General features: G+C 52.6%; 11 protein-coding genes across 11 annotated transcripts; 5 read left to right on the top strand and 6 right to left on the bottom strand.

The window, feature by feature from the left end:
- Window positions 1–129: 129 nt before the first annotated feature.
- PtrM4_004490 (uncharacterized protein) lies at window positions 130–1,189 on the top strand (the record flags this gene model as incomplete). The annotated part of the gene is made up of 2 exons (XM_001930467.2): window positions 130–418; window positions 462–1,189. The coding sequence occupies 2 exons, from the start codon at window positions 130–132 to the stop codon at window positions 1,187–1,189; spliced, it is 1,017 nt and encodes a 338-aa protein (XP_001930502.1).
- Window positions 1,190–1,312: 123 nt separating this feature from the next.
- On the bottom strand, window positions 1,313–1,723 carry PtrM4_004480 (uncharacterized protein; the record flags this gene model as incomplete). Its single annotated transcript, XM_001930466.1, has 2 exons — window positions 1,313–1,539; window positions 1,582–1,723. 2 exons carry the CDS (start codon window positions 1,721–1,723, stop codon window positions 1,313–1,315), a joined length of 369 nt encoding a protein of 122 aa, XP_001930501.1.
- Window positions 1,724–2,216: 493 nt separating this feature from the next.
- On the bottom strand, window positions 2,217–3,080 carry PtrM4_004470 (uncharacterized protein; the record flags this gene model as incomplete). Its single annotated transcript, XM_066102728.1, has 1 exon — window positions 2,217–3,080. One exon carries the CDS (start codon window positions 3,078–3,080, stop codon window positions 2,217–2,219), a length of 864 nt encoding a protein of 287 aa, XP_065964930.1.
- A 2,692-nt stretch (window positions 3,081–5,772) lies between these two features.
- PtrM4_004460 (uncharacterized protein) lies at window positions 5,773–6,207 on the bottom strand (the record flags this gene model as incomplete). The annotated part of the gene is made up of 3 exons (XM_066102727.1): window positions 5,773–5,966; window positions 6,014–6,106; window positions 6,177–6,207. The coding sequence occupies 3 exons, from the start codon at window positions 6,205–6,207 to the stop codon at window positions 5,773–5,775; spliced, it is 318 nt and encodes a 105-aa protein (XP_065964929.1).
- A 601-nt stretch (window positions 6,208–6,808) lies between these two features.
- PtrM4_004450 (putative atpase domain prokaryote protein) lies at window positions 6,809–8,595 on the top strand (the record flags this gene model as incomplete). Its single annotated transcript, XM_066102726.1, has 2 exons — window positions 6,809–8,116; window positions 8,161–8,595. The coding sequence occupies 2 exons, from the start codon at window positions 6,809–6,811 to the stop codon at window positions 8,593–8,595; spliced, it is 1,743 nt and encodes a 580-aa protein (XP_065964928.1).
- Window positions 8,596–13,933: 5,338 nt separating this feature from the next.
- Window positions 13,934–14,035, top strand: PtrM4_004440 (uncharacterized protein; the record flags this gene model as incomplete). The annotated part of the gene is made up of 1 exon (XM_066102725.1): window positions 13,934–14,035. One exon carries the CDS (start codon window positions 13,934–13,936, stop codon window positions 14,033–14,035), a length of 102 nt encoding a protein of 33 aa, XP_065964927.1.
- A 1,158-nt stretch (window positions 14,036–15,193) lies between these two features.
- On the top strand, window positions 15,194–15,965 carry PtrM4_004430 (Arp2-3 complex subunit; the record flags this gene model as incomplete). The annotated part of the gene is made up of 4 exons (XM_066102724.1): window positions 15,194–15,418; window positions 15,473–15,600; window positions 15,710–15,854; window positions 15,903–15,965. 4 exons carry the CDS (start codon window positions 15,194–15,196, stop codon window positions 15,963–15,965), a joined length of 561 nt encoding a protein of 186 aa, XP_065964926.1.
- A 2,137-nt stretch (window positions 15,966–18,102) lies between these two features.
- Window positions 18,103–18,927, bottom strand: PtrM4_004420 (uncharacterized protein; the record flags this gene model as incomplete). The annotated part of the gene is made up of 3 exons (XM_001930460.1): window positions 18,103–18,259; window positions 18,304–18,715; window positions 18,759–18,927. The coding sequence occupies 3 exons, from the start codon at window positions 18,925–18,927 to the stop codon at window positions 18,103–18,105; spliced, it is 738 nt and encodes a 245-aa protein (XP_001930495.1).
- Window positions 18,928–19,117: 190 nt separating this feature from the next.
- PtrM4_004410 (Trichoplein multi-domain protein) lies at window positions 19,118–21,552 on the bottom strand (the record flags this gene model as incomplete). The annotated part of the gene is made up of 3 exons (XM_066102723.1): window positions 19,118–19,192; window positions 19,781–20,639; window positions 20,696–21,552. The coding sequence occupies 3 exons, from the start codon at window positions 21,550–21,552 to the stop codon at window positions 19,118–19,120; spliced, it is 1,791 nt and encodes a 596-aa protein (XP_065964925.1).
- Window positions 21,553–22,414: 862 nt separating this feature from the next.
- PtrM4_004400 (putative chalcone isomerase subgroup protein) lies at window positions 22,415–23,767 on the bottom strand (the record flags this gene model as incomplete). The annotated part of the gene is made up of 1 exon (XM_001930459.2): window positions 22,415–23,767. One exon carries the CDS (start codon window positions 23,765–23,767, stop codon window positions 22,415–22,417), a length of 1,353 nt encoding a protein of 450 aa, XP_001930494.1.
- Window positions 23,768–23,913: 146 nt separating this feature from the next.
- PtrM4_004390 (MAGE domain containing protein) lies at window positions 23,914–24,924 on the top strand (the record flags this gene model as incomplete). Its single annotated transcript, XM_001930458.1, has 3 exons — window positions 23,914–24,136; window positions 24,179–24,307; window positions 24,350–24,924. The coding sequence occupies 3 exons, from the start codon at window positions 23,914–23,916 to the stop codon at window positions 24,922–24,924; spliced, it is 927 nt and encodes a 308-aa protein (XP_001930493.1).
- Window positions 24,925–24,947: the final 23 nt, after the last annotated feature.

The following is a 24,947-nucleotide window of genomic DNA, read 5'->3' as shown; positions in this document are numbered from 1 at the left end:
GCTGTGCACGGACGTGAAGCGCAATGACGCAGGCCAAAACAAAGTTGCACACCTAGCACCTGTCATCACTCAAACACCACCTCATCCCACATCGTGTCATTCCTTACCGCTCACATTCGAACACCGCAAATGCCACCCGTTGCAGTCATCGAGCGCGAGGCGCCAGAGGTAGTACCTCACGCGCCCAAGCCAGTGCGATCGCGCCTCCCAGCAGCCCTGCGCGTGCCAATTCTCATTACACTGAACCTGGGCATCAACGCGCTGCTATGGGAGTTTACATCGAATTTCCTGGCCTCGGAGCTCGGGGCTATTAGCAGGGTCCCGACTGAGAACGACATCACGTCGTTTTACTCTCCTGCGGCGCGAATTGCCATGCGCTGCTTGACTGTCGGACTGGCCTGGTTCTTCAACTACGACTGTAAGGTAATCGCACTGCATATAGAATTAGCTAACAACCGCAGTCATTGATGTCATGGCTCTGGTCGTCCTCACGTACGCGCCCTACACGTACTTGATCAATACCTTTTACGAGATCACGACCGTGACAAGTGTCGTCGACCTCTTCATCGAAATCGCGTCCTATGCCGTGCCCACGTACCTCTTGCGCCCGCGCTCAATCGTCCACAAGAGCAACGCGCCCCTACGCAACCGCTTTCTGCTTAACAGCATTCAGGTGCAGCTGTCGAGCGTACTGTTGGCTGCCGGCGTATACGTCGTTGTACTGTGGAGCGGACTGAAGACTGGTTACCTCAACCTCTTTCTGGTTCAATTCTTCGACATTTCCACTCTTGAGGACGCGCATCTCGAAACCCCCGTCTCGCTAGCCTGCAAGACGCTCATCGTTGGCACCGCTGCCAAAGCCTTCCTGCTCGACCCTTCGTTTGCCGCCCAGCCGCTTCCCGGTGCCGAGACGCCGGTTGAGGAGTTTGATCCTTCGACTGCAACGCTCACCCAGACGTTTGAGCACAACTTCTTCAACTTCAGCAAGAGGACGCGCACACTCATTCAGCAGACAATCATCTTGAACACGTTCCTATTCATCGGAAACGTGCAAAAGTGCATGACACTGAAGGGCACCGAGTTTGTCGGCGCACTGGGATATGTAGGTGTGTGGGTGGTAGCAAACACTGTGATTTCGCTGTGGTTTGGATGGATTGGCGACACGAGCGCAGACTACGAGCCGTTGTAGGGGAAGAGTTAGCCGAAGCATGGAAGGCATTCTTGGAGACGTTTGGCCACGCATGCGTGGTGGATGGGACTTGCGCGGAGGATAATAAGTCATGTTTGATACCAGTTATTTCAATTTTTGCCCTCACTCCACATAGAATACCTCCTCGGTCTGTCCCCACCACCCTGGTCCTGTCGCACTCCCCTTTGCCCCCTCCACCGGGCTCTCCTGCATACCATCCGTCATGGTCCACCACTCCTGCACCTTCTTATTCGCAGCCATGCGCGCCATGTCCTCGTCAAAGGCGTTCCCCACGTACTTGAAGCTCGCGAATAGCGTTGGTCGGGGTGTCATGGACAGGTATATGGAGTCTGGGGAGTTAGCAGAGTAGGGTATACAAGAACAGGACATACAATCCTTGATGTTGGAATCTTTGATTTGTTCAAGGACCTCGGGCCACACTGCTGCATGGCATTTCTTGTAGTCTTCGATACATTCAGGCTTCAGGTACAGCCATTGTCCGACTCGGCGAGGGCCTTGGTTTGGGGATGCCATTGTAATTGTGTTGTAAGCTGGTGTTTTGTTACGGGTGTATGGCGGGGCTTGTATAGCTATGGAGGGGTCATAGTTCGGAGGATAATGTGCCGAGCTTTGGCATTAATTAACGTCTCATGCACATGACTGCCATTCGTATCCTATTGTTCCCCAATCGAGTAATACGACAACCGTTGATTGCTGTTCATATTTACAGCTCTGTAAACTTCTCAGGACGTAAACTCACTTCGCCAGTCCGGCAGCATAAGGTTGAAGAGGAGATATTGCATTGATATCAGTACAGTCATTCATCATCCATATGTTACCCGGTATCTACCAGCCAGTCATATACACCCTGCTTTTCCTGTCCGTCCGGTCGATCTATCCTGTAGCGACCGGTACGTAACCGTCCGCGTGCCCGAACCAAAACTCCAATAATGCAACCACGCCAAAGATCATGCAGAAGCGCAACGGCTTCAGAAGGCGATAAAATGGGACTACACTAGCATCCAAACTAGTGTGTCCTCTTCCTGGGGTTTGTCTGCGTCTTCTTCTTCGAGGAAGGCGTCTTCTGCGTCTCTCCCTCAATGTACTTGAGAAGGTCCTCAATCTTGCGCTGGTCAACTGCGCCCCGTTGGCTACTAGAGGCGGCGGTACTGCTCGTGGCAGGGAGTTGCATGCGAACGCGTCCCTTGGCATTTGAAGGGAGTTGTGCAGCCTTGAGTTGGTTCACAGCACTGTGGATGAGCTGCTCGAGCCAGCCCTCAGCTTCCTTCGTGGTGCTGTGGTCTGGTCCAAGCACCTCCTTGAAGACATTGTACGACTCGCGCATGCGGTTGACACCACCACGCATGTCCTTGTCGAAAGCGACGGCCTGGGCAGTCTGGAAGAGCATGTTGGCTGTGCTGATTGATTTCCGGTCAAAAAGCTCTTCATGGATGGCAAGGGCCGCTTCAAACCACAGACGGGATTCGTGGTATTGAGGTAGTGACTGCAACATGACGGCGGCATTGCTGATTGTTGTGACACAGTCGGGGTGGCCGGGGCCGTAGATGATCTTCCAAAGCTCAAGCGCATGACGCAGGTAGGTGAGAGCAGCCTTGGTGTTACCCGAGGCATGCTCGAATAGTCCAAGGTTGAGGTAGGCAAGCACCGTGTCGGCATGGTCAACACCAAGCGTGCGCTCGGAGACAATGACAGCCTTGTGGGCCAATTCAAGCGCCGAGACCTTGTCGTCCAGGTTGAAGAGTAGGTTCGACAGGGTGTGGTAAGCCTTGGCTACCTCGGGGTGGAGCACGCCGTAGATTTGCTCGTGTAGCTGCAGAGACTCAAGGAGGAGTTCCTGACCAAGTTCCTTTTGGTCCTGGGCCAGGGACATGCGGCCAGCCTCGAGTGCCTCTTCAGCCAACAAGCTCTTGGGCGAAGCCTCCTTGATGATAGGGACAATGTTTAGGATGTCGTCGGCGTGGAACGTCTGAGGAGCAAGGGTGACGGTTGGGCTAGCAGCGCGAACTGGCGGCGTCGTCTTGTTCTTCTTCTTCTTGCTCGAAGTGCTGTGGCCGTTGGTCTGGGGAGCGGCAGGCTTCTCGGCGGGAGTACTGCTGGCCAAGGCCTCCTTGGTAAAGGCGTATTGCTTGCTCTCCAATTGCAGACCCAGCTTGAGGGAGACCTCACGAAGCATCTGGAGCTCCTTGCCAGGTTCAATCCACGACTCGCCCAAGTCGAACCTAAATCGTAGGGCGACCTGGTCGACAACCTCCTTCTTCAACAACTCAGGGGTGAGCTTCTCGAAGCTAAAGTCGTCATCGGGATACATTGCCTTGAGGCTGTTGTCGCACTCAGCAACAGGCTTGGCGCTCACTTCAGCACCGAGCAGGCAGTTGAGGAGGTGTGCGGCAGCTGGCGCGGCGAATGGTGCAGACACGTTGCGAAGCTTCGAGTTGGCAAAGTGCTTGAAGCCACGTGCAATCATCTCCTGGACTACCAGACGCTTAAGAGCCTGAAGCCTTGGTTCGGGCTTGTCGGCAAGTTCAGCAAGCTTTCCAAGGTAGCGGATATTTACACCGCGCTTGTGCAACAGGCTGCTCAGGGACTGACCGTCCATGGGGAAGCCAACATCGCCCTCCTTGATCTCCTGCATCAAGCGGGGAATGACCTCGGCCGTAAGGTGCTCACAGGCAGCGCGAACCTCTGCCTCATCCTGAGCCCACTCCTTCTTGTCCTCGTCTGATTGCGGGTTCTGGCCAGAGAACACATCAGGGTTGAGTGCAAACGAGAAGCCCGAGATGTCGACACGTTCCTGCTCAGGGTCCTCCTCAGCCTTCTTGGCAATCTTTGCAGCCTTTTTCTCTGCACTGGTAAGCTTCTTGGCCTTGGGCTTCTCTTCAGACTCTTCTTCGTCCTCGGAGGACTCATCAGATTCTTCGGAGCTCTCCTCCTTCTCCTTGGCGTCTTTGGCCTCCTTAGCCTCCTTCTTCTTGGCGAGTTCGTTCTTGACGTACTCTCGCAGCTTGATCCTGTAGTAGGACTCTACGAGCTCTGGACGGAGAGTCGCCATGCGGTGGGGGTAGTCCTTGTCCTTTGGCTTTGATTCGCCGTCCTCGGTGGGCTCGGTCCAGTGTGCCTCTATCCACGAGATATCAAGGGGAGTCAGGCGGTAGAGGTCCAGAGCATACCGCCTACCGTCTGTGCCAATCAAGCCCTTGGTCTCGACACTTCCCTCCAGCTCGTGGCGGACGTTGTCCTTGTCCCAGACAGGATGCTTCTTCACGCGTAGTGCCTTGGAGAGTTGCTCAAACAGCGGGACGAATGACTTGTCGTCGGCCACAATCTCCTTGCCCTCCACCGCACCGTAGTCAATCTGGTGCTCTCCAGGGTCGCGCTGCTTGAAGATACCAGGTACTATACTCTGGCCAACAATACGCTTTCCCTGGTAGTCTACAACAACGGTTCCAGAAGTAAAGAGGTTCTGGATGTCGAGGTTGTTGACGGCGCGCACACCAAAGACGTCCTTGCCCACAGCCACACGCGCAGCCTCGTCGCCACCCTCTGCGCCGAATGTACCGACACCGTCAGCACCAAACGAGTAGAAGATGTTGTTGTAAACGAAAATCTGCGCATCCTTGGCCTCTGTAGGATTCAGAGGCGCAATCTCGCCACGGGCAACCAACATGGCGCCGCGAGTTGCTGCGTCATTGTAGTCGGCAAACAGCTTCGACGTGAGGCGTTCGCGGAATACACGGTCGTGGACAGCCTCCTTTGGCATCTCCCGGGTCGACTGGAACTCCTCATTCCAGTCACGCAGAGTTTCGGTGTTTTCAACGCCCGATATCAGGTAGCTCTCCTGCGTCCGCGCGAGATCAGGCTGGTGTGGGGTTAGGGCTGAAGTGGGTGCGGGAACCAACCAGGGGTTCGCGGGGATGGCGTTTGAGAGCTGGAAAATGGTAAGCAGCTCCTTCTTCGCATTGTGCTCCAGCAATTCCTGGAAGGTAGTGCGGAAAGACGGCGACAGCTCCTCGAGAAGAGTCAGGAGCGAGTGCGCGTGCTTCGCCTTGGGGGCCTGTCGTGGCGAAGGGTCGAAGCTGGCATTTGACGACTTGTTGACGTAGAAACCGGAGACGTGCGCGGTGATGTGATGTTGCTCGTTCTCGTTGGTGGTGACTACCAGATACAAGAGGTGGCCCTTGGAGCGGAGGTGGTATGGAGGGGGATTCCATGGCGAAACAGCAATGGATTTGATCGTCTTGGGCGCAGTCTCTGGAGCAGGAGGCAGCAAAGTCTTTACCGATGCTGCCTTGAAGTCGTAGTCAGTCACCGGCGTCTGCTCGGGACCGTCCTGCTTCGGCTTCAATATTTGCTCGTGTCCCACAGTGTCGTGCAGTGACAGGCCAGCCATTATACCGTGCAGCGCATCGGTACGATCACCAGCAGCGCCGATGAGCTCCCGCACGCGAATGACATGTAGTCTCGCCTCCTTCTCCGTGTATGGGTCCTCCACCAGAGTCAATACCGAGTCGGCCTTGAGTCCCTGGACTTCGGAAAGTTCGACATAGTCGTTGATCCGCTTCCCCTCATGCTCCAGGTGGAAACACGAGTACTGGAATGTGTGCGGCATCTCGATGATGGACTGGCGGAGGTCTTGCACCTGCTCGGCCGATGAAATCTACCAACATGAGTAACTGCCATGTATTTTGCATCGCTACACGCACCGTCATTGGCATCTCGAATGGCTCATGTGGAAGCTTAATGGTGACTTGGAAGATGTCTAGACATGATCAGTTGATTGCTTACTGCACCACTCAATTGACATACTGTCTGGCTGGACAGCACCCTCCTCGCCGTCTGCGCCATCTGCGCCTTCTGTCTGCCCATTTACATTTTGCTCTATAGGGGTCTTTTCGACTTCTGCAGTCGTGTTAGTCATGGCGTGCAAGCTACGTCGAGGAACAAATTTCTTGTCGTGTGGGAAGCTCACCAGACTTGGAAGCGTCATTGGTAGTGGCCATGCTTGCGGCGGATCGAGATCAACACCAAGACCCCGGGAAAGAGCGACAGAAAGAAGAGATTGGTCTAGAAAAGGACGGGAATATACAAGACAGGCGCATCAATGTACAGTGACATGCGTTGAGGTGTGCGAGAGTGAGGGAACTTCTTCGGTCATGTCTCCAGAATATTTTTCTTGAGGGCGCCGGAATGGTCCGCTAAGCTACACTCCACTTCCGAAGGCGCAAGGATGACATCGGAAAGACGGCCCCCATCGTCAGCGCACGGCATTGTCCAAAAGCCATCTCTTGCTGACCCTGCTCTTCGCCTTGTACGAGTGAGACTGCCGGTATCGTGATATCGCCTGTGGAACCCTCACGATGCTGTTGCAGCTCCTACCACTCTCTTGGCGCTCGCATGGCCCCTGCGGCTAATCATCTCGACACCAGCGTAGCACGCCGCAGTACCTCCTTTGCGCGTTGCCCCTCTCTGTCGTCTCACTTCTATCACTCTCATTCACGCGGCTGTCAATCATTGTAGTTTTATCTTGAGATTTTCTTTTCCAGAGTGCGATCGACACGTGTTCAAGCACGCGACACCGGACGCAACGTGCCAACGCCAATAATGTTAATGCTGCGACCGTTTCTGAGGGCTAGAACACCGCGACGTGTCGGATTCCCTCGGCAATCTCCCGTATACCGGTCCCAGCGGGCTGGCCCGGTAATTCCAAGGACATGGTCACGCACATTGACTGGTCAATCTGGGCCTCCTTCCCCAGGAAATGATGCGCCCAACCCGGTTGATGATGCTACGGAACGTTTGGAGGGAGACGAGGCGGAGGAGAAGCGTGAGAAGAACCAGGCTGAATGGCGAAGCACGGGGTGGAAAATGTTCGAGGCGGCCATGACTACGGGAGCGAGCATTTTCATTCTTGGCTGTGTTGGTATTGGATACACCAAGTACTACAAGTGGAATGTACTTGAGAAGATGGAGAATGCATTCCGCCCAGGCGACCCTGTTCTCGATCTTGCAGCTAATGGGAAAGAGATTCCGAAGAATGGGGAGCCTTCTCGGTTGGAGGTTGTGAAGAGCGATGCAAACGACGACCAGGACTATGACCGGTGGATTCCACGTGACGAGCAAGAGAAGATTGACAAGATTGTGTGGGGCGAGACCAAGGGCCGCTACCACTTGCTCATTGGCGAAAAGGGGACGGGGAAGACGTCGATGTTGATAGATGCCATGGATAAGATCAATGGCGAGGGATGCTCAATGATGGAAGCCCATGCTGATCTTGAGGTCTTCCGTGTCCGACTGGGTCGCTGTCTTGACTTTGAGTACCACGAGGATAACATTGGGTCGCTCTTTTCCATTCGCGGGCCTCGCGACGCAGGCGCCATCCTTGACATTGAGCGAGCCTTTAATAAGCTGGAAAAGGTGGCCCTGAGACGGCGTGCAAGAGTTGGACGTCCGCTCATCCTCATCATCAACTCGGCACATCTAATCCGTGACGACGATGATGGCAGGGATCTTCTCGAGCTCATCCAGCAACGGGCAGAGCAGTGGGCAGCGTCGAACCTCGCCACCGTCATCATCAACTCGGACAAGTACTGGGTTTTTGAAAGACTGAAGCAGTATGCCACGCGCATGGAGGTACATCAGATCAAGGATCTCACCAAAGACCGTGCGATGCAAGCTCTACGCAACTACAGAATGAAGTACTACGGGGAAAAGGTGAAGGAGTCGATTCTTGAAGAGGTCTACGACAAGATTGGCGGCCGTCTAACCTTTCTCAATCGCGTTGCCAAGTCGGAAGACATGATTGCAAAGTGCAACAACATTTGCGAGATGGAGAAGATTTGGTTCCTGAATAACTGCGCTATACTGGGCGAGGAAATGGACGACGACGTCATGGACCAGCAGAAGTATGCGGTTAGTATGTTTACCATGTGTGATTTCAACGCTGATTTAATTAGTCAACTGCCATGGTCCTCGCCAACGCCCTCTACAAACGCTACGCCGAATTGGAATCCAAATACGACCCCAACCAAGGCCATATTCTCCCCTCCATACCCCTTCACCGTGCCAGATGGATCATGACACGCTCCGACTTTATCAGGCAACATCACGACCTATCCATCTTCTCCATTGATTCACACGCCGTGGTCCGCGCCGACTCGGTACCCATGCAGCGTGCCTTTAACGAGATCTGCTCCGAGCCTGGGTTTGAAGATTTCCTAGAAGCAACCCTCGAGCGTATTGGAGCGATTGAATCACTTGGCCGTACAAAGGAGCTTACGTTCAAGGATCTGTGGGACGGCGGCAAGTACAGGATTACTACAAAGAATAAAAAAGGCGAGGTGCAGGGTGAGGTGGAGATGGAGACTGTGGCTGGAAAGAAGGACGACTAGGGAAAAGACTAGGCGCAGATATGCAAGTGTCAGCCTGTGTATGATATGAGTTAGGCGGTTCTTTGACTTGCGCGACGCCTGATACCCCCCCTATACTTTCCTATGTACTATCAGTAGCTCTAGTGGTGTGATTGTTTACAAAACTATTTCATGCCCAGAGATGCGAGTTTGACTTGGCAAACTACCTGTGCGTAGTATGTGATAACACACGTCTTATCTTGGTGTAAACCTTACTTGGTCATCAGATAACGCAGTCGTCTTTTGGCGTAAACCTTAGTTGGTCACCAGACAATGCAATCTTGTCTTTTTATGTAAACCTTACTTCGTCACCAGATAACGCATTCTTTACACATTTCATTCCGACGGCCGTAATCCGCCAACCCTCATTTAACTAAGATATGATTACATGTCTCCAAATCACTCCAACTTGGGGTACACCCTTTTATTCTAATCTCCCACGCATTGACATGTTCTTGGTACAATGTGAACGATTACCACCATGCATAGATCTACAATGTCTTCGTATCTCACCAAATGTTATCTACGCTACATGGGGTATGCAATGACGAATACGACAGTCATCGATGTACGAGCGACTACGATATCCCCAGATTATAGTTTCGGGTGGATCGGCGATGCTGGAGCAAAGATCAGATACTGCGGGGTTAATGTTACCCAGAGCAGAAGGTGTAGCGCAGCGGGTTGCCATGCAAGCTTTTAGTGCTGACCATCTGGCTGGGGGCGGGGGGTTTGGTGCAAAGTTTGGCGAGAATCGTGCATACACTCGGGATTTACTTTGTGTGACGATCAGTGCAATCTTCAAATATTTGAGTTGTAAAGGAAAGTTCCTACAATGGACCGACACGTCATTCTTGATTGGCACACAACGAATACGAAACGACTGTAAGTATAATCGAAGTTGGGTAGATGGCAAGTGAGATAGGAGTTCCGATTATGCAGATTATATTATCTTGATAACACGCGTGCATGCAGCCGCTTCATAAACCCGACACTTGGTACCTTGTTAGCTTACAAGTAAGAAAGTGCTTCATCTTACCCGCCCGTCACGTGTCGCTGCCACATCCCACATTCCATCCACCAACATGAGGCTGGCTAGATGTCGCCGCCCTAATTCTGGCCAGGTCGTAACCTCACCCGTAAGCCTGGTCATCGGGATGCCGTCGCACCACAATAATGCCCTCACCCGAAGTTGCTTACAAGTACGTTACTCAACTCACTCATTCGATATCACAAACACGCGCGGCAGGAACACATGTTCAACCATGTGGGCGTGGCGGACTTCCGGGCTGACTGTACTGCGACCTTGCAGCGTCCGGGAATCAAATAACCACAGATATATCAATGCTGAGGTCAGTTTCCAGGCTGCAACCACGGTGACGGCTACATGTCATCATAGATTGATGGTGTGACGAGTAGGCAGGCCTCGCTAGGCGGTGATGTAAAGCATACGCCGAGTATTGGTGTCGCGCAGTAGTGCCGTATTCGGAATTGTCTCGTCTTCAACCAGATCTTGGGGACACAAGATAAGCACGCGGATGGGGGTAGGCGGGTAGGTGCAAATAAATGGGGTAACTGTGACGAGGCGCAGTAGTAAGCTGCAACATGCGCAATTGGCTGACGTTGGAGCCAAAGTGAGTAGTTAGTAGATGCCGATGCCAGCACATTCGAGGATGAGTTGACAGATGCAGTAGTGGCGTTTAGATACGTCCGAAACACCAGTTTGGCGTTAGTTTGCATTGTTCACGGAGAATAGTATCGATAGCAGCGGTCGATAGCGGTAGTGTTCCGAAAGCATATGCATGCATATGTGTCCCTGTTAGCGTTGAGCACCATACTCTTCTGATAAGTAGTACGACAAAACCTTAATCTCCCGATAGGCGTTGGTAAACGTGTTTGAGTTCACCCCGGCGTCTGGCAGCGTCGAGAATGGCGTGTTCACGGCGGCCAATAAAAGAACTGGTGTTCGCGTTGCGATTGGAGTGAGGTCGAGGTTGGGAAGCTGACTGCGTACGGCAGGGAATGGTGCAAAAACATGCGGGATCGGCAACGGAGAATTGTGGTGCGACAGACGATCGAGTCGTGACAATGTCGCGGGACTGGGACGCGGAATGCTTCATTTGGCGGAATGATCCGGCTCGTGTAGCTCAAATGATGATATCGGCGGCTGGATTGGGCGCCAATGCAAGAAGATCACCAGGGCCAGGTACCGAGAGCGAAGTTGATGCTGATCGCCTTGTACTCGGCGCCGGGGAGAGTCAACGGTGGTCCGAGATGAAAGCGGAACCGCTCGTCGACTTGGTCGCATGACAAAGGGCGTTGTCTCGACGGACTTTTGAGAAGGGTTACTGTAAGGACCGAATAGGCGAGGGTGAAACGTTGCGAAATGCAACACTCACAAGCCAGTTTTCCCGAAGCAGACGGCTCCACCGGCTAATAGCTGTCGTACCGGTTGGCCCAGCGTGGAGTGTATTCTCCTTTGCAGAGGCGCAGAGGCCGTGGCGTGGACGTGTTCAGGTGGCACGGAGACGGTGCCGCTGGTACATGGGGCCCTTCCAGTGAGCAGGCCAAGATCCACCAGACTGAGAATATCCACGTGTTGGCAGGGTTATCTTTCGCAGCTGGTGATCCTTTCGAGAAGACGAACCCCTGCTTCGCTTCCACGGGAATGGACAGCCGCTGCACATTGCAGTAGCGCGGCTCAAAGGGGAAATGCTCAAGGCCGTTCGAGCTCCACTTTCCCAGCTCCCCGCAAGCTGTAGCTCACCATCACAATTTCGACAAAGTTTTCTGTGGAGAAAGCCGTCAAGCAGCTGTCAGGTTTGAGCTTTGGGCAGGCGGCTGGCAGACCGGTGAAAATCAGAAGGCGTTCGGACCCTGCAATGTAACAAGGCGGCGCTCAGATGGGACGTCCTGACTTGCGCCAATAACGTGCGTGCAGTTACATGGTGAGGTAGAAAGTGTAGACGAGCATGGACTGGCGATCGCGCCCGATACTCTGCAAAGCCTGACCGAAGCTGGCGGACTGGCGGACTGGCGGATTGGCGGATTGGCGGAAGCTGGCGAAAGCTTATGGCCAACTCAGCAGCTCAAGGTTTTGCAACTGTAACTTGGTCGAGTTAATTCCATTTGGAAATAACAACCGTCAATGTATGGCAAACACCAAACGCCGTGCAGCCTGAAGACTCAGACTCAGACTCAGACTCAGACTCAGACTGCAGCCAGCAACCAGCAGGCACAGTGCGTCGTGGCGTGCGCAGGCCGTCTCAGGCTGAGTACGGCAGACGGTATGCTGGTGCGGGCCCCTGGTCGATATGACGGCAAGGGATGCTTTTCCAACGAGGCGAATCAGGGCTGCAGCTGGTTGCGAATTATATTATTGGTACTGGCCGGCATGGCGCCGCCATTTGTAGGAGCGTGGTGAAAATAAAGGGCCGGCATCTGGGATGTAGGCGAGTCTTGCTTCTGGGTAATAAGTAAGACGGGCACAAAAGTGACATTCCACACTGCGACTCGTCGACGCCGCCAACTCAAGGGCGAGCGAGAGTGTGCGCCAATGACGCAGCGCCGTATCGAATTGAGAAATAGAAATCAAAATCAAAACCATCAAAATTGCCAGAGCAGGAGCAAGCCATTGTGCGTGAAACCTTGCTCGTCAAGACCCCGGCTGCGCTCGGTGCCTGGGCGCGGAAGCCGTCGTCTGTTCCGCAGCAACTGAGAAAGAGAATGCAACGCGTTTGAAGTCTATCGAGCGGCCAAATGTCCCAGCTGCGATTATCTGCGCCTCTTCTGTGTCACCATGTGTCGCGCGCGCCGGGGGCTGCCCGGGAGTGAGACGACGAGTCGTGGATATGCGATCGCCTTCCAGAGCCTTTCCAGAACAAATAGCCAGGCGAGGCCGGGTCCACTCACCGAGCCGGCCACGCTCTGAACGCTCTGAACGCTCTGAACGCTCTGATTACGGGAGCTCTTGGACGGCAAGACAACGGCAAGACAGTCTCTTGACCTGAGTCTTGACCTGCAGTGCGTCTGATGAGTCAATGACATGACAGCGACGGCTCCTTCCTCACGATGCCCATGGTACGTCAGGGCTAAGCCGTCGACGGAAAGGTATCCCACGTGGCGGGAGACAACACACCCAACCATGGGGGGAAGGCGCTGGTGGCCGCAGGGAAGGCGCGAGGCGTGCAGACGGACAGCAAAAACAAGCCCACACAAAAAGACCAGGGCTAGGAGAAAATGTCATGTCGTCTGCTGTCAATCAACAAGCCACAGCCCACAGTGGCCACGTCCACCACGATCCCGAGCACCAGCGACCCGGTTGAATGGACGCAAAGCAGGGCTGCAGCGCGAGGTGAATCAGGCCCGGCGGGGAAAGAGTCCCGGAGCGTCTGTTCGCAAGTAAAAAGGACAGTTTTTCTGCTCGCGTTGCTTCTGCACAGAGCCAACAAAAGCGGCAGCGAGTCAATGACAACCAGTCAGAGGTGCGCGCGACACGGGAAGAGGGTCGTCGTCGGTTGCGCTGACGCTGGCTCGTCTCAGCTAAGCTTTGCTGCTTTGCCTCAAGCGCGGTGCAAGAGAAGCGGCCAGCAAGAGGGGCGCAGTGTCGACGTGTCTGATGGGCTACGACTACGACAACAACAACCAGCCGTCGACAGCGTCTCGTCGCCCGCGGGACTCACCCCCCAGCGAGCCGTTAGCATGGTCCGACTAGCGCTGCAGGTACGGCCTTCTAGTGCAGCGCAGGGGTCTACCAATGTTGCGGACCTCTGTGCGCAGATCACCCATGCCAACTCACAATTTCTGCGGGCAAGGGAGCTACACTGAAACAAAGCCGAGGGGGCCGTCGCTCCCGGAACGTCATGTGTCCCTGGCTTTTGCTTCCTGAAAAGCACAGTCGCTCATTTCATTTGTCTCGCCGACAGCCAAGGCCACCTTTGGCAAGTCAGTAGAGTCCCCCTTATTCTAGGTTCGAATATAGAAGGCTTGGGGCGCCCTTGATTTAGTATTTCTTGCTTTCATCATCCGCACTCCCTTTGAACAATCCACTCTCATTCCTCTGCTATCCCCAGTCACTGCGCTAGCCTGGTCCGCTGCTCCTTCGACGCTACCTAATAAAGCTCGCCCGTCTTCTCTGTCGTCTCGCCTCGTGTCGCATCGCCCGACCACCACACTCATTCTCGTTGCATTTCACAGGCCCTCGCACAGGCCATTTCAGCTCCACCGGCAAGCTGGCTTCCTCATCCTGTAAGCCCTTCTATATTTACCGCCCCGTGCAACATGCAGCTAACATATAAAAGTCAACCCACAACCCGTCAACATGGCCATACTCGGACAGTCAGAAGCAAGCAACATGGGTCGCGGCGCCTACGACACAACCGGCACCGTCAAGCAGCCAGAGCAACCACGACCTACCAAATAAAATGGTCGACAGCTTCCCAACGGACCTTGTCTTCGCCTTGCCTCGCAATGCCACCATCCGTGGCGAGCCGGTTCCGTTGGGACCAGAGGGATGACTTGTCACGCATCGTAAGCGCAGCCACCGCACCTTGCATCAACCGCATGACTAACAGTATATGCAGCCCTAAACAGCTCTCACCACATCACAATCGATTCATCCCATTGGTTTTACGGCGCATCTATTTCGAGCCGACTTCGGCATCTACGCGTTTTTAATCAGCTCCGACTATTTCGATTCTCAGCGACCTAATACCCACTTTCGGCTTCGTCCCGCGTCACCGAGCGCTCAACCTTGCGTCCCACGTTTAGCGACATTCCCTTACGGCAAAAAAGTACCTTTTTCCTTATTCGGCGTTTTATAGATCAGGTTGGGCTCAGGCATAGATACCAAAAACGGACTTTTTCTTTTTCTTTCGGACAGTATACCAGGGTAGATATCCCGCTCGCCTTCGTTGGCAACATGGGCGCGGACTGTATTGTACTATAGCTCGTTGGGCTGGTCGCATCGCTGGGATGATGGCCATGCCGCGACGATTTTGCGTTCTTTTAGACGGCTCTTTCATGACATGTATGGGCCGCCATTACGTTGGCTTTGAAAATTAGACAGATGGCCTTGGCCGCGGAAACGGTGTCTCGCGACACTTCCGGCTTGCAGCTTAGACTAATCAATATCCACTACTCATCTCAATCCATCCATCGTCATCTGTCTCATCCGCCGTGCTGGAACCGCCTGCCGTCGCACATGTGGCGTTGCGGATCTTGGTCCCAGCGATCGATAGGCCTTGGGTGCTTCCGCACTGGTAGCGATCCGTTTCGCTTGGGAGGCTGTATCGAGCGCCCACCCTTGCCTTGTACCACTGGTGAATGTTTCGCCAGACGCCTGGGTCACATGAACTTGACATGGCTATCAAATGCTTCTAGGTACTGTCGTTGTCATTGCCATTGCCATTATCATTGTCATTGTTACATTGTGTCACGGTGGCCGTGACGAGCTGCCAAGCTTGGCAGAAAGTGGAGACCTGCCAGCTGCACCCCACGAATACGGCGTCCCGAACCTCACCACCACCACCGACGCCTCTTCCTCCATCCCTGACCTGCAAGTCGACGTACAGCTCTCACCATGGCCGCTATCAATTGGCGTACAATCAACATTGACGCTCTGGACCCGGACAGCCCCGCAAACTTTGACCTGAGCTCTCTCGCTCCTGCTGTCACGCCCGTCTCTACAGCCGATGTCCAAAACAGTGCCTCGCAAATACGACAGCTACTACGAGGGGGTGACAATGAGGGAGCTCTCCAGGGGGCCTTAGAGAATCCGCCTTATGGAGCAGACGACAAGGGAAAGGTATGCCACAGGCACCCCACGACCAGGTCAAACCACGGCTGACTGTCCCACTAGGAAACGTACCTCGCAGTCGTAATCGAGATTCTCCAGTCTATACGAGCGTCCGACATGTCACCAATGCTCAGCCGGTTATACAGTGCTCCTGGTGGAACCGAGGCGTTGGACGTTCTCATGAAGTACATGTACGTTTGAGCTCACCGCCAAACATCACTTCTCGCCAGCTGCGCCTTCCGTACCTTCCACGCGCCACAGTGGCACACAGGCGACGTCGGGCTAATTTCGTATCTGTAGTTACAAGGGCATGGCACAGGCGAGCCCAGCAACCAACACACGCAACATCACACCTCAGGCGACTGGTTTTTCCCAAATCCATACGCGTGGCGGCGCAGAGGGCGGTGGCCAGGCCATGAGCGTCCTGCTCAGCTGGCACGAAAAGGTAGGTTCGTCATGACTGATTCCTTGATTTGCTCACTAACAACCACAGCTTGTGGAGATAGCTGGCCCAGGCTCCATTGTCAGGGTCATGACGGATCGACGGACGGTTTGAGTAGTGGATGAAAGTTGGCTGGCTAATGACTAGCTCCCTTGTCTCGATAGTTCGTCAATACCGACTTATCAGGCCCAACAACAAAAGCACAACGCGAGCAAACGTACTCTGCGGCTCGGGCCTGTTCTTTCTATTTTGCCCTGCATGCTTTGAACCAAGATTTGCACAAAAACAATCAGGCAACTTTGCAAATTTTCTTCGTCGCCATCCATGTCCTTGCACAAGACCGCACTGGCGTCCCTTTTCTACCGGCCTTGCAGAAGAACCCTTCTTCAGCCCTACCAACACAACCATAACCCTCGCACACGTATCCTCATTTCGCGGATACGGGAGCCTATCACGCTAGCTGCAACTCTCATAAAAGCGGCAAGCCACTTGTTGACGCGGCATGGCTTCCCCTAGCGCCCCGGCCAAGTCCACTAGCAGCCACATGCGGAAGGTCGTCCAACTTTGGAACGCTATTCTAGGTTTGGGCGCCGTTGTGAGCTGAAACACCGTCTCGTTCTTGACGTCAAACTTGACAGAATGACATTGAAACAACGGACACGCTGCGATCAAAGTTTATCCCCTTTATCGATTGCACCTGAGCTTATGCACAACATGTCGTCTCGGAGCCCGATCCTGGCAACCCATACACATGTTCTGTTTGATAGACAAACGGGGTTCTGGAAGGACTTCGGCTTTATTAGAGCTTGTAAGTAGAGCTGCGGCATGCCAATACGATGATATTACCATGGGTGCTCCACCTCAGACCAACTCCACTGAAATGTCAAGTTCATGTCATCAGATTCATGTTCCTCGTAGTTTTGAGACACTTGTCGCTTCTGCCATCTTCAGCCTCTTATCGGCATGAAATCGCGGAGTCGGTGTCTCACATGACTATCGGTAATGCGTCTGTCATTGTGAATCCACGTGGGAACATGACATGCATGTCATTGCTTTTTTAGGCACTCGATCCGGTTTCAGGTTCTGTGGTGCGGACGGCGTAGCCCGCAGTGGCAAGAACTGGTACTCGTGTCGGTTTGTTTTTTGTCGGGGGTGTATTGCTACGGCAGAAGCAAGTCAACACCGATACACATGTTGGATGACGTGTCGATCATTTCGACTGAACGGTCAAGAGCTGCTTTTTACAATCGCATTCGCCAAGTGTTGCGATGAGTAGGTTTTCATGTTTGGGGCCCCAGAAGCATGCAGATGCTTCTTCTCGCCACTCCAGGTGTTCGTTTGTGACCATATTTCTTTTTCCATGACTATTCTATGACTAGCACAGACTTCAGCTACATGACTTGGTTCAATTTCTATTGGTTGTTTGGGTCAGACGACATGGGAGGAGACGAGTAAGATACAAGTCTGAGTTGATGAGTCACTAGGGGTGTAGGTTTACTTCTTCCACATGTACGTGAGTGTAATTGCCCATGACGTGCCTTTCCGACTGACTAGCATGTGGCTTGATTATTACAGGAGTATGAGATTGAGACACTTTATTAATCAAGGCGGTTAAAGTGGTAGAATTTCTTCTCATTATTCGTGGCAGTATTAACTCTGTCTCAAACATCCCACAACTTCACGATACACTCTTCCGTATCCATGGATCCATTTACCCACTTTTGCATGGCGCGCACCTACCTCATTTCCGGGATTCTTGTCATCTAGAACATGCCGTTAATGCCTCGAAACAGCGTCGTCGATCCCTCATGGACGACTAGGATAGAGAGCAAGTAAGCCTAGAATAGGTCAACAGGTCCTGTCCTAGTCCATGTATCATCCCTCGTCTCGAGTTCTTTGGATTGAAACAGCGCGTACCTTGTTCGCCAAGGTGTTCAAAGAGTGGTTGGCATTGTTTGGGAGGTTGGCGACAGGCAAGGAAGACCATGTAAAGCCGTCTTAGCAAGTCGTATTGCAAGAGCGTAAAAATAACTCATGAACGTTTTCGGATTTGACTTAAATTACGCAAACGACAAAGCGTATCTCATGCAGCCGTAAGGGTATCAACATTTGTAAACACCGCAACTATGCCACCGTATACCGAAAATCCCTCCATTCTTACACCAACGCCCAAGCCATGTTTGACATTTCGGCCTGTGTATGAACCACGTGTCCGATCGGAGATGAGACGAAAATCATGTCCTTGATAGGACTATGCGACTGCTCGGGATGTGGAGGTGAAGCTTTGGTTGTCAAGGTTGGTTGGTTCGGTGACACTAGCGCTGTCAACGGCCTTTTCCGTACGAGCGTGTTTGGACATCGGGCCGTAAGCGTCGATGTGGGCTAGAGAATGCCAGAGGAGGTACGTGCTGGGGATGTTAGCGAATGGAGTTCAAAGAGGAAGATTACATACCTAACAAAGGTGAAGATCATTCCCGGCCAGAGGAAGACTACGCTGGCAATTGCGCGGCCGTTGCTGCTGTATTTCAACGGACTTCCACCGTAGAGTGCGAGAAGTCTCTGTGCATCCGCAGTGTTTGTCCCTGTTACGTATGCGCTTTGGCTTGCGACGATGTATGTGTATGCCAACGCGCAGGCGAGGGAAAGCATACAGGCGAGAACGGAGCAGACCTTCCAAGCCATCTTGACTCCCTGCGATTCTTTCCGTTCAGGCCAGAAGAGATCGAAGAAGAAGGCGCTTCCAAAGATGGTGGCAACATAGATGCCAACAAAGATGTTGTACGATGCGATACCGATGAAGTTGTTGTTGTGTACGGTAACATTGCTGTTGAGTCTCGAGACGAACTTTTGTTGATCGACGTAGTCTGCAAGTCAGTGAGCTGTTATCAAGGATGCGACTTTACTTACCAGACAGCGCTGCAGTTCCTAGACTCTCACTGACCACACAAAGGATCATGGCGAGTTGGTAGATGATGAATTTTGTGCGGCGGTTGTGATACTCCTTGTTCCACATGTAACCTGACTTGAACTTGCCCCATTGCATTTCCTTGAGATCGAGGCCCCATATTACCGCCATCTTGAGATGAATATGTATGGATAGACGTAGTAGAGAGGGGTTTGTATGTAAGAGTATGGACAATAGTACTGATCAACGGCAAGTGCACTTAAGGCCTGCATTCCAACCACCTACGTGCGGTGCGCCTTCCTCACAACTCCGATGCAAGTCACCCGCCTGGAAACAAGCATCCGCCGTCCTAGCGTCGATCCTACGCCATTGTTGCTTCGTAGAAGCTTATCCCTTCCACTCGCAGCCATAGTCCGAGAACAACAACGCCGTGTGTCTATTAATCAGCATATCGGCTGACTCCGGTGAAAAGACTGTTAAGAACGGCTGGGGTTGATTGGGAGAAAAGGGTACAAGCAGAGGAATGAACGTCATACAACGGCATGCTGGCGGGGACATGATTAGCGAGAAAGCTTGGCACACGGGAGCGACGTTGATGTCATTGCTGGGACATGCAATTACGAGATGATGGGGTTTTGTTGAATTCTCGATAAGATCCACAATTTCTGACGCAGGTGGTAATTATTGGAGTCGTGGAGTGTGAGTGGAGCTAGCATCGACGTAAGGGCGACTAACGTGTGGGTCGATAGACTCGTTATTCTCACTCAGTAGATGATTAATAATATCTTGGCCCGGTAACGTGTCTGTGCGCGTGATGCCCATAATCGCGTGCCGCACACCCCACCAATATCGCGACGACGGCAAAGTTGAGGCTGTGCAGCCACGTACAATAACTATTATCGCGAGATTTTCCGGTGTATTGATCTATAGACGTAGCTCTACAACTTTGTCTATCTATATTTTGCCGGAGTATTGACGGCCCGGCCGCGTCGGGTGGTTGTTGGTGGGGAGCCGGTGCAGCCACCTCAGCCAGAGTGCCACCGCCAGCACCACCCACGCGTCGTTTTTTTGGCTGTTGCTTTGCAGCGGGCTTTGAAGCCTTACGCTTGCCCGATTGGGGTTGTTGTATAGCCTTTGCAGCGTCGCGATCGCGTCGTTTGGCGTCAAGTTCGGCAGCCTTTACAGCCTTGGCTTCATCCCGCACCTTCTTTGCCTCCTCACGCGCCGCCCGCGCTGCCTCTTTGATCTTAAGTTGATAGATCCTGTTGTTCTCCTTTGCCTCTTTCAACTCTATCTTATCAAGTAGCTCTTTCTCCTTCTCCTTCTCCTTCACTAGCTGCCTGAAGCGGGCCTCTCGAAGCTTGCACGGCGACCACCAAACTGCCCCTGAATGGAACGCTTTTCGCTGCTGTAGATCTAGGGGAGGTTCGTGCCGATTGCGGGGCTTCTGGTGAACGTGTAGCGCCGCGCGCAGTGCGTCCTTCTCGTACTCGGCGATCTCTTTGGCAGCCTGGAGGCGGAGGAGTATTTCTGAGAGGTTGTTGGCCGCAATAGAGCTCGGATCGTAGGCCTGATTAATGAGGTTCGTGATAGTAGCTCTACTCACGTTCACTAGTGGCGGCGGTGCTGTTAGTGTTGACTTTCGGAACTTTTTAAGTACTACTTCGGGATCTATAGGAGCTATCCCAGTGGCTTTAAATGCCTTCAACGCGTGCTTCTTAATGAAAGAGGAGTCCCAGGCAGGCTTGAAAAGACGGTAGAAGTCATCCTTCCTCACAGCTAAGAGACCGTGGCTCGCCTGGAGGTAGTGCTGCAAGCTGAGTGAGTACGCGGCTGCCAGAGGTTTGAACATTACCACATCGAGTGGCTGCAGCGTATGGGTACTATGGGGGGTAGTATGAGTAACATAATATTGTGGGCGATCGCATAGTCAATAAACTCCATAGTAACGTGACTCCCATGGCCGTCAAGGATGAGTAAGCGTGTGTGATTGCCGGCCTTCTCCTTCGTATGGCGATCAAACACCTGTTCGAGCCATGCCAGGCCTACCTGATCATTGGTCCACCCTGAGGGACTTGAGGTAACGTAGACTGGATCGTCAATTGCGATATCATCAACCCATCTGGCGTACATGTTGCCCGAAGTAGCTTCGTATATAATCGCGGGCGGTAACGTACTCCCATCAGCACATATAGCAGCGATAACAGTGATCCAATCTCTGTTGCCGTCCTGTATCACTTTCTTAAAGCCCCCAGTCTCATATTTCTGCTTACTAAACACTCTCTTACTCCTCCCCGTCACTCCAATAAGGAATCCCTTCTCATCCATATTATATACATCCTGCGCCCGAATATGGTGCTGAGCCATTTTAGTAGATAGTAGATCAAAGTACGACTCGTACTTGTATACAGAATCAGCCCGGTGGCGATTGCGGTCCAAACCAGTTGACCAACGTGATATAATCGCGTCGGGATGACGGTGAAAGAAGCGCGTCACCCAGCTTTGGGAGGTAGCCCTTCCGGCTATAGCACTAGCAAAGTTCTGGATCATAGTCCTCGTCGGTGGTAAGCCAGCCTCAGTAAGCTCGTCAATGTGCTCTAGAAGCTGTAGCTCCTGGTGTGGGTGAAGGAGTTGCTGATTACGTGATTTGGCTTCATTTGAGCCCCGGATCTGTTGATGGCGTCGCGACAACGTAGAGCGATCAACACCAAAGCGGCGCGCAACCTCAGAGTATGTAAATTTATCTCCGGGATCACGCGATTCAATAGCTTCAATCGCAGCGTTGATACAACTCATGGTTGTGGAGTTATGGGTGGTTGAAGTGGTAAGGGTGGATTGGTGTTGATGTTGCGGGGTGTGCGGCACGCGATTATGGGCATCACGCGCACAGACACGTTATTGAAGAACTGCTAACCCCGCTAATGATGAGTTTGTCATTATGAGTCTCCACCAGGATTAGAGCGTCATTCTAGGGAAATCCTCTACTTAACCTACGCTATGGATTATCCTTAGGAATAGCAGCTTTGGTGGTGTGAAAAGCCCCGGGAAAGAGGCAGTGACAAGAATTTACGTTCCAGATTACAAGCTTCCTGCAGATGTTGGGCGCTTACGCGTATTTTAAGAAGCTACACATCAACTTCATAGAAACATTGAAGCACCATACGTATGTAAAAAGCTTTTGACCGTTACACCTCATGAGTGTATCACTGCGAGGTTGGAAGGAATGATCAAAAATAGTTCTAATCGTAACTATGAGAGTACTCCTGGTTCCCATCTACTGTACTGCATTCGTTTTAATTCTATGTTTTCTCTTATAACAATTTCATTCTGACATCACTCACTAATAAGTGACTGGTTTCGTCGACCCGACAAACAATATAGGTGTTCCCGCCTTTTGGAATTCAAATAGAACATGTTTCTCTCATCTACTACACAACTCTGTCACTGCCTTACGAGGCGCTGGAAAGAAGCACGTAAACAGCCATATATCCTTATGTACTTTTAATTTTTATAGCAGAGAAAGACCACATCAAATCATGGACCTGGCCTAAAACACTCACCATGACCCGTTTCACGTCATTCTGAATTTGAAAATAGGAAGTGTGCTGAGTGAGAGAGTGAGGTAGACGAAGTCATGACCTTTATTTATACTTGATTACTAATGAACCATAGTTTCTAGCGTACCAACAGGCCGCTCCACAATATCAACACATCCATCGACAATGCTCTTCCTTGCATCTTCAGAGCTGACGTTTTGTCCGCCAAGATACAACAACCAAACCAACCTACCTACCCTCTCATCCTTTACCTCGCCCAACCAGGATGATTTACCCATGGTCTCTAGCTTGTCGCCTTTGACAATAGGCTGGTATAAAGCACCCAGGCTGCCGCTCCTGTCACGTGTCAAGATGATAACACTGCCCTTTGGTGCCTTGCCCTTGCCCTGGAATAGGTTCCTGAACTCCTTCATCGCAAGACCAAATGACTCGTCTTGAAACTCGCCCTCTTCAACAGGCTTGGGGAGTGCAATGGACTTGTTCTCGGCTGCCTGTTGTCTGATCAACTCTGCTTGCTTCCTCCGCACCTCATCCGTTCGTGAGGTGATACCCCGCATCCAACCGTCTTGAAGATGCTTAAAGTCTGTACCTCGGCAAGGAACGACACGGAAAGCCATGTCTACACCCGCAGTTCCATCCCTGCTAAGGATCGCCTCCCATATCTTGTTACTCTTCTCTGGATCGAGGAGTGCTTCGCGGAGATCCTTCTTCTCACTCGGAATCAATGCCGATGCGGTAGGATTCACAGTATTGATGAGGTGATTTTGGAGAGTTGACAAGTCGGAGGTCTTGACATAGAGACCCACGACGTAGACTTGTACTCGCAGGAACGAGACCTTTCTAATACCAAGACCAAGCAGTGTGTATTCGGCGTCGCTGGTAATGGCTTCAGGGCCGGTCTTGTCGGTGGGAAGGCGGATGGTACGTGGGAAGTAGGGGACGTAAGAGGTGCCAGTCTCGACGAGTTCAATGGCATCAGGGTCTGACGCTTGTGGGTTCTCAGAATCTTCTGGTGCAGCAATAACCTTGTCGCCAGCAGCAATAACGACCTTCTTTCCCTGGAACGCTTCTGCCGCCTTTCGTGGTGCATCCGTCTTGGTGGACGGTCCCCACACCATATCTACTACTCCCCGGCTCTTATTCTCCTCCTTCTCCTCCTCTACTGGCACATCCCATAACCGGACCAGAAAGATGGGAGCAAGCATGGATAACGCAGCACCCAAAGCCAACCAATTCCTCCTCCTCACATATTCCGCGCGACGAATCGCCTCTGCGCGGTGGATTGAAACAAAGTCTTCATCTGGGCGAAGGCTCTTGGGCCGAGCGCCTCGTTTGACTATGGCCTCAAAGTCAAAGTCTGGTCTTCTAGCCCGGGATCCCTGGCGGATTTGACGTGGCGGGGTATTAAGACAGCGGAATATTGGTCGTCGTGCGGCGAGTCGTATGGAGTTCATGGTGAATGCTGGTTGTAGCGACGCACGTTGCGATGCGGGTGTAATGCGGAAAAGCTTGGACCAGACGATGTCGTCAATCACTAGCGCATGGACCCTCGCGTCGCGTCCATCAGCCCTACGAAAGATATCAGTCCACAACACTCGCAATGCCTATTCGAAGATCACGAAGAGAAGAGCCTGACGAAACCCCGCCTGCGCAACCACGTCGGCGGAGAGAAAGAGATGAATCTCCAGAGGAGGAGGATATGGAGACCCAGGTCGAGCAGGGCAGTGGTAGCGTCCAACAACTGGCCAAGGGACTAGTACGGTATGCGCTATCGTGTGAGCATTCACGGAAGCCTCTCAAGCGGCAGGAGATCAATGAGAAGGGTGAGTATTTTATCCATTTAGTGGTATCTCTAACAATGGCAGTACTCGGATCACATGCCCGTCACTTCAAGGAAGTCTTTACAGAAGCCAACCGTCAACTTATGGATGTGTTTGGCATGCAACTTGTAGAGCTACCGAAACAAGAAAGGGTGACATTACGACAAAAGCGAGGTATGTAATTGATGTTGATCTTGACTTGTCTAACATTCGTAGCGGCCGCCGCGTCAGAGTCTCAAAGCAAATCGACAAGTATCTGGGTGTTGCAAACTATCCTACCAGATCAATACCGGATACCCGAGATTATCGGCCCCTCACGACCACTTGATGACGGTCTAATCAACGTCGAAGACTCTTATGTTGCATTGTATACCACAGTCATAGCATTCATCATCATCTCCGGCGGCATCATTCCTGAAGGCAAGCTCGATCGCGCACTGCGGCGGATGAATGCCGACCAAACAACACCTCTCGGCACCAAAGACAAGACACTCGCTGCAATGGTGAAGGATGGGTATATTGTAAAGGTCAAGGACGTATCAGGTGGCACAGAGGAGACTATCGACTACATTGTCGGACCGAGAGGAAAGGTCGAGGTGGGCGGGGAGGGCGTTGCGCAGTTTATTCGGGCTGTATATGGCGAGAGCGAGGACCAGACGGAGCTGAACAAGCGCATTCAAAGGACGCTCGATGTGGCCGAGGCTCACAATAGTACAGGCGAGGCAGGGCAGGTCGGAGAGGCAGGGCCATCAGGGCGGAAACGAGGGCGTCGGAGAGAAGACGACGAGTGATGTATTGTACTGTACTGTTAGAA

The sequence above is a fragment of the Pyrenophora tritici-repentis genome, chromosome 1 (assembly GCF_003171515.1).
Source record: "Pyrenophora tritici-repentis strain M4 chromosome 1, whole genome shotgun sequence".
NCBI classification, from domain to species: domain Eukaryota; kingdom Fungi; phylum Ascomycota; class Dothideomycetes; order Pleosporales; family Pleosporaceae; genus Pyrenophora; species Pyrenophora tritici-repentis.
The sequence above is the reverse complement of the archived record's forward strand: the minus strand, read 5'-3'. Positions and strand labels throughout refer to the sequence as shown.